We start from the raw sequence: 13292 nt of genomic DNA, 5'->3' as shown, positions 1-13292 counted from the left end.
CTTCCTGTGTGGCATTAGGCAGACCCCTTCCCTCTCTGAGCTTCATCTCCATGTAAGGAGCTCAGACTGGTCAATTTCCTGGCTCCGTCTAAAAAGAAATAAAACCAAGCTCTAGTGTTCCTATTTTTAAAAAAATAGGCATATGGCTTCAAAGCTTTGACTTCCACTGCAAGAACGTAATTTTAAGGCCCCTCCTATTTCTGACTAATTTTCATAACAGCCCTGAAGGACAATTCTCATTAGAGAGTGGGAATGTGTTTGCAGAAGGGGAAACTGAGCCCATGTGTCATATCCTGTGAGTGGCCACAGCAGATGCAGCCCAGAGCTGTGGGCTTAGATTCAGTGTTCTCTCCTTCCAGAAATACCTCCTGGAGAGCAATGATGGAACAGCACGGCTTTGGTTTTCTTAACCTTATTACCAAAGCAAAGCTTGGTCAAGAAGGAAGGGCTCTGGGTGACCCCAGGACAGCCAGTTTCCCTGGGCCCCATTTTTTCTAGCACATTCTGGGAGCCCCCGGGGGAGAAGGCCACTGCAGGCTGGCTTGCTGTTCTAATCCCACAGCTCCAGCGTTCCCACAAGGAGTCTAGGAGAAAGGGCAAGCCACGGTCACTCCAAAATCACAAAGTGCAGCTGCTCTGGGCTGCAGCCTTCAGCGGCCACCCAGCCTCTCAGCTCCCCAGGACCAGATGCCGGCCACCAGTCAGGCTGGCTGCAACAGTCCCCTGGTGAGTGTGGCAAAAAGTGCAGCTTCTGGATCCCCATCCAGGAGATTCTAACTCCGAGGGTCTGGGGTTGGGTGGAGGAGTCAGTATTCCCAGCCGGCAACCAGGCAGTGGCCAGGTTTGGGAGCCAGGACTCTGGGTTTATGGACGTGGACTCTGGACTCTTGACAACCGGAGTTCAAATGCCAGCTCTGCCACTGACCAGCTGTAAGACTGGGCAAGCCAGCTCCCTTCCCTGAGCCTCAGTTTCCTCTTCTGTAAAATCATATTGACCAACAGGACGGTGGGGAGGGTAAAATGAGATATGATACGTAAAGCACTTCACAGGATGCCGGGCCAAGTAGGCCCTCAAAAAATCATAGCTGCTGCTGTTATTATAATCACTACCACTACACGTTCAAGTAAAGTGGAAAAGAACAAGGTCTTCTCGTCAAACAGACCTAGGTTCAAATCCCGACTCCAGCACTAACTAGCTACATGACTTTGGACAACCAATGTCAAATCTCTCATCTTGGCTCCTGTACGAATACGCTGGGAATAATCAGTCTGTGGCCCAGAGTCTTAACCCCATGGAACAGGAAACAAAGTGAAAAGCCTTTATAAAATATGGCAAATATTGGCTGTTTCCCTTCATCACTATTATTTTAACATATGGGCTTTCTTTCCTGGAAGGAGTTCCACACCTCAGAAGGGCAGAGCTGGGTTTTATGGCTGCCCCCAATAACCTAGAAAGCAGTCCCTTGCACGAAGGCACCTCGGGGTCTCTGTAGACCTCAATCTCCTCTCCCGTGAGATGGATGTCATGCACCTGTTGCTTCCGGCTATTGGGAGGGTGAAAGGTGATGAATTCCAGCACGTAGCACTTGGCCACTCCTCTGTGAGCACTTGTCCTCACAGAGGAGTGGCCTGGCCCTTTCTCTGTAGCGTGACCATGAGCCTGAAGCAGTGCTCTCCCTTCCAGCTGGGAAGAGGGGCCCCAACCCACTCCGACTGCCAGGACCCCATCTCTACCTTCTCAATGACCCGGTTCCCCCCAAAGCGTGTGACAAACTCAGCCGGGGAGGCCACAGTAAAGTCTCTGTGCAGGTCCAGCTTCTTCAGTTCTCGGCCCCTCTTCACCAGGTGGAGTCCAGACATGCTAGGTCTGCAGAGGGAAGAGGACAGACCTGATGAGCCAGGAAGCCTGGGCCACTGGGGGAGAGAGTCAGGAGCCCAGCACCTACAAACAACATCAATAGAGAAGTGGGAGCCCATCAGATGCCCCCGTTGCTTTATAGTTCTCACCAGGGACCTTGAAGCATTTCACAAGGAGACTCAAGAGGCCGGCACAGGAATGAAGCAGGAGCGATCTCCTGACCTGCGCCACAAGCTGTACATTGAGCTCTTTAATCCTAAAATAATTTTTACTTTCTTTGTTCCCAATTCAGGAGCTCGAATAATACAAGAAAAAAAAAAAAACCTTACAGGGAGGGGAGGTTTATGATCAGGGAGAAAGTCTACACAGTCCAATACTTGAGACTTATTAAACAGTACTGATTGCTTTCATGCATTTTTCTGTACGTGCATCTCAGAATTTTTGTAACTGAAAACCAAAAAATGTGTTACCACCAGGGGACCTGGGTGGCTCAGTTGGTTAAATGCCTGACTCTTGATTTCAGCTCAGGCCAGGATCTCAGGGTCATGAGATTGAGCCCTGGGTCAGGGGAGTTGTGGTCCATGCTCAGCGGAGAGTCTGCTTGAGATTTTCTCCCTCTCCCACTGCCTGCCTCCCTGCTCACACACTCAGAGAAAGAAAGAGAGAAAAAGAAAGAAAATTCTTTTTTAAAAACTGTATGACAACCAAATGGTGGCTCCTTGCCCCATTCCCTCCAGAACCACACACACTTACTTTCCTGGCATCGATACCTCTCCATAGTTCTGAGCAATGTCACCATTGTGTGTACCATCTAGTGCGACATCATTTAAAACACGAAGTAAAGCTCTTTGATCTTGAGAGTCAAGGAAGGAATTCTCTTACTCAGCCATCCCATCTTCTTCCCATCCCCCAATCTCTCAGTGCAGGCATAGTGCAGTCTGGCAGATTTCATATGTGGGATTTCATGAGTCTGGGATTATTCATGGATGAGGGCTGGGGAAGACCAGATCTTCCTTTCTTTTTTCCTGGAGACAGTGGGGTTTTTTTGTTTGTTTGTTTTTGGGGGTTTTTTTTGGTTGTTGTTGTTGTTTTGTTTATTTTTGCATAGCTCTCCTTGTACCTGTTGCTAATGCCATCCATTCCTTCTCATATCCTCCATTATGTCATATCCATGACATAATTGATTAGCTCCAGCATTCTTCATTGGTGACATCCCTCTTGGAGGCCTCTACTCTCTACAGTCATCCAGAGTGGTTCTTCTCCAGACCCCTACACAACTGTCATTCTGAGACTTCCTTTTGTTGATATCTGTAGGATTCCTTTTGTCTTTCCTCAGGGTTTGATCCCTAATTTGGGGGATCAAATGGCTCCCTCTTTTTTGGTGAACTCCCTTGTTTTGGAGGGACATACCCTCCAGTAGTTCTATTTGGTTGAAAAGATGGTACAATGGGACAGCCCCTGATGATGGTACCCTCAACATGCATACCCTGCTTTTGGCTGCCCTGGGCTACCTCATCACGATCACCTTGGAGATTCCCTTTGATTCTACATTGGATCTCTGTTTCCCATCTCCCATGTATTGCTCTTCTTTGGTTTCTTATCTTGTTTCAGTGGAAGGCATCCTTCAGTAGCTTTCTAAGAAAAGATGTTTGGGAGTGAGGGATAGGGGTAGTACATGATTCATAGTCTTGCAAGTTCTCAAACTGTCTTTCTTCTGATCTCATGTTTGACCCTATCATTTGGCTATGTATGGAATTCTATAATGGAAAACCTTTTCCTTCAGAGTTTTGGAAGCCTTGTGCCATGGTGTCATGGCTTCCAATGTGTCTGGCTAGAACCAGAGCTGTTCTGATATCTTGATTCTTCACAAGTGACCTGCTTTTCCGTATCCAGAAGCTTATAGGATCTTGTCTCTGTCTTCCATAGTCAACAGTTTCCCAGGGATGTGCTCAGGTATGTGCCTCCTTCCATCTAGTGGGGCTATGAATCTTCTGACTCCTTCAATGTGGAAACTCATATCCTGGGATTTGTCTTCAAGTATTTCAAATGATTTTTCTGCCTCACTTTCCTCTATTCTTTCCAGAAGCCTTATTATTTGGATGTTGAAATTCTTTTTTTTAAGATTTTATTTATTTATTTGAAAGAGTGAGAGAGAGATCACAAGTAGGCAGAGCAGAAGACAGAGAGGGGGTGGGGGAAGCAGGCTCTCTGCTGAGCAGAGAGCCCAATGTGGGGCTCGATCCCAGGACCCTGAGATCATGACCTGAGCCAAAGGCAGAGGCATAACCCACTGAGCCACCCAGGCACCCCTGGATGTTGAAATTCTTCAAATGGCCTGCAAGCTTCTGTCCTTTTCCCCCTCTCCTATTTCCTATCCCTTGTCTTTCGCTTTTTGGGCTAATTCCTTCAGGCTTCCCTCCTAACCTGGTGCTGTGTTTTTTAATACCCAAGAGCTTGTTACTGGGTAGCAAAGTCTCCTTGTTGTGAAACCTGTTCCTAACTGTACAACCCCCTCCCTGGCTTGAATGAGGGTATTAATGGCTGCTTTTTCAAGTTCTCTTCTCCTGGCATGGTTTCTGTTTCTTCCAAGTCTCTTGTGTTCCTCTGTTTGTTTGGGATCTCCTCTCCATACTAGAAACAGTACTCAGAACTCAGTCACCTCCTTATGACCAAGAGCAAAAACTAAAGGGCTGACAGAAGGTACTGAGATGGGGCCAGTGGATGCTGAGCTCGATGCTCAAGATCGGGGCAGGGGGGGCTGCTATATACCGGGGAACCCCAAGTACACTAGAGTCTTCTTCCTTCAGTGGTCCAATTCTCAAATGGCCAGGAGCTGGGGAAGGGGTGGTAGGGGAAGGAGTGGTGGGAGAAGTGGTGGGACAGGTCTGAGGGTGGAGGACAGGGCAGATTTCAGAATTCAGCCCCTACACAGACCCTGATCCTCATGTTTGGGATACAGACCTCATATGCCTCCGCTATGCCCATCAGTGCCCAATCCCAAGACCCCCTGTTTTTCCCTCTCCAGGGAATGAACCACCTGTTTTCTGTTGGGGTACAAGTGGGCAGGCAAGAAGATCTGGGCATCTTTTACCCAGTTCTTCTCATTTTGGTACCTCCCCTTCCCCCTAGGTACAGAGGTCCCTGACTCTGCCAGCCCCCACACCTTTCAGAGTACAGATCCAGAAGGTTCTCAGCTATCCCCACTGCTGCTTTAGGACTCAGCCCTCTTGGTTCTACTAAGCCAGTTACTGCTTGTCCATTTGCTTCTGGCCTCTAAAATGCTGTTGCTAATCTTCCCCACTGTTCTGCCAGGCTTGATGGGTTTCCATCTCTCTTTTTTAAAAAAAAATCTCTTTGCTGTCATTTGGTGGGACGTTGACAAGAAGAGGATCAGGCGTGCACATTCAGCCCACTTTCTCTCTTTTCTTTTCCTTTCAAGATTTATTTATTTGAGAGAGAGAAAGCACGGAGTGGGGCAGCAGGAGAGAGAGTCTTAAGCAGACTCCGTGCCGAGCATAGAGCCCAATGCACGCTTGATCCCATGACCCTGAGATCACAACCCCACCCAAAACCAAGAGTTGGATACCCAACTGACTGTGCCACCCTGGCAGGTGCCCCTCAGTCCACTTTCTTAAGGTAGTGATAAGGCACTAAGCTGAGAACTATCAAGAATTAGGGTAGCAGTTAACCACCCACACGTGTCCAGTGGCTATTGCAAGGGCAAGGATGGATATGCCTCCATCTATCATCTGAGCAAAACCCAGGAAAATTGGAAGCAAATACAGAGTCAGGAAAGAAAAATTCCATTTTATAGATGGGCAAATGGAGGCCCAGACAGGCAAAGGGGTCACGGAGCACATCAGTAGGCCTGGGGCTATTTCTACCACACCAGGAAATGCCGGATGTGGGCATTTCCTGCTATGTTAAGTGTTCGTGTCTAGTACAAGTTCCGTATGGGAAAGCCTCTGACAAACCTGCCGTCTGCCCCACTCCCCAGGGTGAGCTGCCAAAGGATCTGCTCATCACAAAGGAAAACACAGAGCTCTGGGCCAGGGGAACAAAAAGAGAAATGAACAATGTGTTTCCAGGCCACAAGAGGGTATGTTTTCAATGAAGACTTTCTCCACTCAACTGGGTTTAGCCACAGGGCCTGAATGAATGAACAGACAGATGAACAGATCTCCAGCCTGAGATAAAATCACTACCTACCACAAATGGTGAGCACATTTTCTCCTAAGACCTCCTCGGACGGAACTACTGAAACAAGATCTTAGAAAAGTACTTTGGAAAGTCAGTATCATCTTGCAAATGAGAACAGTGCTTTTATCATAATTACATCCCATCAACCAGCAAGTAGCTCAGTTTATTCTTAGTGACTTTATTTCTTTACAGAAACAGGCAGATGTGGCTGGAAGGCCCTAACCTGCAGGCTCCTGATCTCAGAAAACAGACGCCAAAATGTTAATGGCAACCATCTCAGGTGGTGGAGTTATGGGTGGTTTCCGTTCTCTTCTCCAACTATATTTGTTAAGTTTCTTGCAATGATATGTTATTCTTTTAAAGATTATATTTATTTGAGAGAGAGAAAGAGAACACAAGTGGGTGTTGTGGGGGCAGAGGGAGAGGGAGAAGCAGACTCCCTTCTGAGCAGGGAGCCCCATGGAGGGCTGGATCCCAGGACCCTGAGATCATGACCTGAGCTGAAGGCAGATGCTTAACCATCTGAGCCACTGAGGTGTTCTAATGATATATTATTTTCAATAAGAAGAAAGCTATGAATTTTTTAATAGGGAGGCCAAAGCTCTGGCCATTTTGGCATCTGTTGGGCAAGGCACTCAGCATTTCCAGCTGTATGATGAGGATAGTAACACATACCTCACTATGTTGTATAGGTTAAATAACACATAGAAAGTAAAAGATGGCTTTTGGCACCAGTGAACTCTATTATCATTTCAGTGCAGTGAAACTGAGAGGATCAGGGGCTGCTGATCTCCCAAGCTCACCAGGAAATGCATCAGCCTCTCCTCTGGCCAGGGTCTGCTCACCAACCAGCCACTCTGTTTATAGCCTTCCCCAACTGGCTGGCTTGATCTTTTGGCTTCAGATCATCTCAGACATCCCACTTCCAACACAAACATTAAAACTCTAGCAACCTTGGGATGCCTGGGTGGCTCAGTTGGTTGGATGACTGCTTTCGGCTCAGGTCATGACTCTGGAGTCCTGGAATCGAGTCCCGCATCAGGCTCCCAGTTCACGGGGAGTCTGCTTCTCCCTCTGACCTTCTCACCTCTCATGCTCTCTCTCACTGCCTCTCTCTCAAATGAATAAATAAAATCTTTAAAACTCTAGCAACCTGGCCTAAAGCACAGCAAAAAAAAAGGTCAACCAGGAGAAAACCACTATTTCACAGCCTGGAAAAACCATTCTCAGCCACCATTTTGATTCCAAAACTGATGAGAGAACCCCTCCATCAGGTGGGTCACAAGCCCATCATAACTAACTAGGTGGGTGAACACACAGTGTGTGCCCTGTTTCAGACCCAGTCTCCAGGCTACTGACTATTTTTATTTGTTTTTGACAAAGCTAGAAGCCAATCAGCATTGGCTCTGGAGGGCTGACCTTTGGCGGGCATTTGTTCCAAGGTGGGCAGAGGCCAAACTATTCCAGGATGACTTTGGAAATGGCTTCATGTGCAATCCACTACATAGCAGAGCTGTCAGCCCAGCGCTGAGCACAGTCAGCTGCTCAGGCACAAGCCCAGGCAGAAACACCAGGAGGGAAGGAATAAACATTCTTGAGTGTCACTGTGAATCAGGCACAGGGGGCTTCATGCTGAATCCCCGCATCCCTGCGCATGGAAGGCCACAATTCCCTGCTCATGAGGAAGAAACTGAGGGTCAGAGAGGCTCAATGACCTCAAGTCACACAGCTGGCAGATGGCAATGCTGGGCTTCCAATCTGACTCCGACCGCCCACCCCCCACCCCCCACCCCACCCTACCCTGAGTCTAAGTTTGAGGCAGAAAGATCATTGAGATAAATGGGAATGACTTTATAGTCTAGACATCAAAAACCAAGCACCTACATCAGGGAGGCAATCTGTGGGGCTGCAGGGCTCTCAGCTGAGGCCAGGAAACATATGGCCCATGTCTGCAGACATTTTTTGGGTTCCCAACTAAGCAGGGGGTGGGAGGTTGAGGGGGATGCTACTGGCATCTAGAAGGAAGAGGCCAGGAATGCTGTTCAATATTCTAGAATGCTCCAGACAGCCCCCACCACAAAGCAGCACAGGGTCCCAAATGTCAACAGAAACTCTGATAGGTTAGAGCCATCCCCCCGGGCTTTGAACGCAGACTCTACTTCTGAAGACCTACACAGTCTTGGGGAAGCTGCCTCAGTTCCCTCACAGGATGGCAATATTGACAACATTAATAGCGTCTGCCCCCTAAAGTGTGTGTCCAGTGTTCAGCACAGGGCATTTTGTGCAGTAAAGAGCTTTAGCTGAGGTGCCTCTCTGCATGGGCGCCATGATTAAGAGCCCCAGTATGGAGCCATCAGGCTATGGCCTTGACATTAACTAGCCCTTCCAACCCTACCCTGGCCTTCCCTTCTCATTTATAAAACAGGGATGGCAGCTGCTGAGGCCTGATGGACGTAAAGTCCTCACTATTATCACTAAGCAAGTAAGGAAGAAAGAACACTGTATAGCTTAATCAAGGCTGCTGACTTTGAACTCATCTTTGGGATCCTAGACAAATGGAACCAATGGAACAAATAGGAGATTTCTTAGGCTACCTGCTGCCTCAGCACTTCCCGGGATGGCCATCTTGGCTAGACCAGGAGTCGTTAAGCTAGGGTCCAAAGCCCAAATTCAGGCTGCCACCTGCTTTGGACCTCCCACAGGCTAATCATAGCTTTTACATTTTTAAATGGTTGAGAGAATCTTACTGCGTGACATGTGAAAATTACATGAATTTCGAACTTCTATAAATTAAGTGTGATTGGAATACCGTCGCACCCATTCAATGATGTATTCTCTGTGGCTGCTGGGGCGGTAAATGGCAGAGCTGAGTAGATGTGACAGAGACCATATGGTCTCAAGCCAGAAATATTTACCATTTGGCCCTGGACGAAAATAGTTTGCCAACTCTGATTTAAGCAGTGCTTTTCAGCCTTGACTCTACCCTCCAGCACGAGAGGAGATTTTAAAAATACTGGTGGCCAGGACCCACCTGGACTAATTCATCAGCATGCCTAGGATGGAGGGATTGTTGGAGGTGGAGGGAGCACACCCAGGTATCTACTTTTTCAAATGCCTGCCCCCCTCCCCGGGAATTCACATGTACAGTTGGGGGTGAGAACCACCCATACATCACCAACCAACATTTCAACATGGCAGCTGGCCTTGGTTCTGAGCAGAATTTCCAGGGCAGTGAAACTACTTATAATAAGACAATTTCAATTCCTGAAGGTTTATGGTTTGTGAAAAGTCTTCTTTGGGACTAAAGTGTACAATAAAATGCGATTCAAGATTTATATGTTAAACTTTTGTGTAAATAGCCTTTCAGATTGGGGGTGGGGGTGAGGAATGTGTCCTTTGTGGACCACATGGCCTGCTTTGGGTACACTATAGGGTTTGAAGGGTTTTGCCAGAGAAGTTAGGTCAGGGCTTGGAAAGTACAAGAAACAGGACTACCATGCTCCACCAAAAACTTAGTGCACAAGAAAGACCATGATCCATACCCGACCCCTGCCCCTCTGCAGGTCCTTTGCTCAGACACACCCTGAGCAATCCAAGAAGGGTCCCCCTGAAGGCCCCATTATTCTCCTTTGCAGAAGGACCAGGGAACTAGAAGGTCAGTCTCCCTCCTGGAGGGCTGGCTAAATATCTGAGGCATATCTCTTGCCCTCTCTGGACCTTCCATCTTTGGATCTAAATAACCGTACTTCTGGCTCCAAGGGACCTCACTTCCCTGACTCGCTTAGGAGCTCAGGAAGTATCCAGCAACTGTTAATAAAGATCATGGGATCTGCCGTGGTGAGTTGGGGGAGGTGAATATGGGTGAATTTTGTTCCTCTTTTCGGCTTATCTAGAATTTTCTGACTTCTCAACAACAAACATAACATTATTTTGATAATTTTTTTTAATGCCATAAAATGAAGACAAGAAATCAAGCAGGTGGGGCCAGGAAGCGCTAGGGCACAGAAATGCCTACACATTGTTCATTAAATAACCTTAAATGCAATGCCTGCTCAGGTGGCCCTTGACGCGCCCTGGGATTCATAATCACTTCAAAAAAGGCTTGCCTTCCGCAACTGTCAAGGCTAAGGGGAGGAAGAGGAGGAAAGCATGGCCCCTGTCAGCCTATCCACCTGTGTGTTCCTGAGGGCCCCTCCAATCAACATCACAGACAAATCCGGCCAATCCTGCCTCCCCTCCAACCACCAAGGTCAGCTCGCGTTTGCAAGGCGAGCTCGCGGCCGAACTGAAGCCTGCATTTCTTTGATGGGGGCAGGGAAGAGGAGGTGGTACTAAGGGGACGCAGAGCTTGTCTTTACTGGGGGCGGGGGTACACGCTGCGTAAGTTGGCAAAAGATAATGGTCATTAAAATTGCAGACTTACTTATTTTACTTTGCGATCTGGGAAACAGACCTTGCACTTGGCAGGGCTCATATTGACATGCCCGCCGGCCAATCCCACCTGGCTCCTGCCTGGAGGGAGAGCTTGCCCCCCTTAACCTCCTGAGCGGACCCTGGTCCCGGGGCCCAGCAGGGCAGCCAGGTCGAGACAGGGAGGAGTAGGTGCGGTCCGAGAGCCGCTGGCGCTGGGTGGTGCTGCAGCCTGTGGGTGTCCAACCAAGCCCGGCGCTTCCTCCATCCCCAAAACAGTCCTGCGCCCAAGTGTCCGGATACAGACGCGCCCATCCAGGCCCCGCCCCCCAAACGGACACCTCCTCCCAGAAGGGTCCCCGCCCCCTCACCTGGCCCCACCTCCTGTCCCTGACAGAACCAGGCCCCGCCCCCCGGACCGGCTAATCACAGAGCAGCCGCTGACCTTGGGCACCAGGCGCAGGTGGCCAGAGACTTAGAAAAGCCCTCTTAGCTACTTTCCTCCCCAGCTCCCCTGACGGGGAAGAAGGGTTCCAGGATGGTAGCCCCCCCTACACACTGGCAACTGGGGAAAAACTCGCAGGCCTTTAATGTGCTTGAATACACCCAAATAGAGAAGTGGTAGAAAATGAGGTTTATTTAAAATATGAGCCAGATGTCAGCAGAGTGCCTGGTAAAAGTCCCTCCAAGGTATGTTAACTTCTGGCTTCCAAGTTCCTGTTTTTGCTTATTCTTTCACCACTCCTCCCGGGGACGTGTTTGCTCCAGGCCCTCCTGGCCCCAGGGCGAGCTCCTAACATGCACTTTGGACCACCTAGGTCACCTGGTAAAGGCAGCTCTTTGGAGAGAGGAAAGACGCCAGCTGCCCTGTGACTGACCCTAAATAGGTTTCTTTCTGACTTCCAGTTACCGAATGAATAAGTCACGGGAATAAAAAGGCACAGTACAGGGAATCCAGTCACCGCTGCCATGGTGGTGATGTATGGTGACAGTTGGTAGCTACACTTGCCGCGAGTGCCCCATAAGGTACAGATATGCTCAAATATGTCATACACCAGAAACGAATGTAACATTGTGTGTCAACCACACTCAAAATAGGAACATCCTTAAAGAATAAGCATCTTTCTGGTTAAGACTTACACATGCTGGGGGCTCTTTTTGTGCCTTTGTCTTCTTTCAGAGAGGTCCTTTTGTTTTTATTTCCCTAATGCAGATAAAGAAATGTGACCCAGAGATGCATGCTTCACCAAGGATGACAGAGCTGAGCCTTGAACCCAGGCAAACCGTTCTAGGTCGAATGAATGAATGCTTCTGCAAGGAGTTATAACAAATAAAAGGGATTGAAAACACTGCCTAGAAAATATTCCATAATAATAAATGCAGCCTATGTTCATAGCCAACAAAGAACAAAAAATAATGGAAATGTTTGCAAATGAATCCCCATGGAAAGGCACAGCTGGGGCCACACCTCCAGGAGTCCCACTCTGTGTGGCCACAATGTGAATTACCCTTAGGAATTGGAAAAGCGGCCCAGCTTGAGGGTACCAGTTAGCTGTGTTCTAACCATTTAGTAACTTTTTCAACAGAAGGATTAAAAAAATAAATAAAACAGGTGAACACAATTCTCAGTTCTTCAGAGTTTCTCGCAGGTTCTTCATGGCCTTGTCTTCACTCCCTCCCCAAAAAACCAACCCACCACAGGCTGATTTACTTTTTAAAGTTCCAAACCTCCCCCAATTTCATCTTCTAAATGACCCAAATTTAAATATAATCACCTCAAAATAGGGAAAACAGTTAAAAACCAGAAAATGAAAATATTTCAAAACACCTCTATCCCACCCCAAGGATCAAATGGGAGAGAACTCTCACTGGCGTGCGTACTCGCATCACTCTGGATTTTTTTTTTTTTTAAAGAATTTATTTACTTGACGGAGAGAGATCACAAGTAGGCAGAGAGGCAGGCAGAGAGAGAGAGGGAAGCAGGCTCCCCGTCGAGCAGAGAGCCTGATGCGGGGCTCGATCCCAGAACCCTGAGATCATGACCTGAGCCGAAGGCAGAGGCTTAAACCACTGAGCCACCCAGGTGTCCCCATCACTCTGGATTTTTATTCTCTATGGACAAAACCCCAACGCCTGCTGAACACTGTGGTTATGCTAATTCTCCACTAATACAGCCTTGGAGACATCCCGCCACGCCTCACTTCTCAAAAAAGGCATTTCACTTTGCATGTCATCAGAGCGGTCATGACTTGGATTTTTCTCTGCTTTCATTATAAGATATAGAAGATGGGAAGGAAAGAGTAATGTGCACGCGTACACACAACATCGCCTTTACATAAACATCCCCTTTAAACAACCGTCATTGTGATTTCAATGACACACTCCAACTTGGCTGGAGAGGCAGTCTCGTGCTATAAGGCCTTCTGTTCAGACTCCTCAGAGGCTAAATTTAACTAGTTGGTATTGCAGAGGGAAAACCCAGGTCAGCGGCAAAACACACATGCCAAGAGAGTGCACTTGCTAGTGGCTAGCCTCACAGTGTAAAGGCCTGAGCCGTGAGTGGCCTCAAGCCTGTCCCTACACTCTGCGTGACCTTGAGCAAACCCCTTCTCTCCACTTCTCTGACACCATCCACCTATAGAGTGCATTTGTTCAAAGAAAAATAAAGCAATCCCTCTTGATATGTGATGGGGGAAGTGTTACATGAAGCATAGAGCAGAAGTGACAGATTTTTCTAAAGCGGGATACAGATACTTGAGACAGAAAGGGATGTTCGGGCACTCTGCTCCCTGCATGAATGCCAGCCTCTTTCGAACCTCAATAT

General features: G+C 48.1%; 1 protein-coding gene across 7 annotated transcripts in view; it reads right to left on the bottom strand.

Annotated features, from left to right (window-relative positions):
- The window catches only part of ACACB (acetyl-CoA carboxylase beta), a 121941-nt gene that overhangs the window by 76404 nt on the left and 32245 nt on the right, over nucleotides 1–13292 (bottom strand). For 6 of the 7 annotated variants that reach the window (XM_047696370.1, XM_047696368.1, XM_047696371.1 and 3 more), the window contains one exon: nucleotides 1735–1867. In XM_047696370.1, coding sequence (XP_047552326.1) covers nucleotides 1735–1867 — 133 coding nt within the window. Of the gene's footprint in view, nucleotides 1–1734; nucleotides 1868–10485; nucleotides 10734–13292 lie in introns of those variants that run through there. The other variant, XM_047696374.1, reaches the window with a different exon arrangement.

This window comes from Lutra lutra, chromosome 12 (genome assembly GCF_902655055.1).
Source record: "Lutra lutra chromosome 12, mLutLut1.2, whole genome shotgun sequence".
Classification (NCBI taxonomy): Eukaryota; Metazoa; Chordata; class Mammalia; order Carnivora; family Mustelidae; genus Lutra; species Lutra lutra.
The sequence above is the reverse complement of the archived record's forward strand: the minus strand, read 5'-3'. Positions and strand labels throughout refer to the sequence as shown.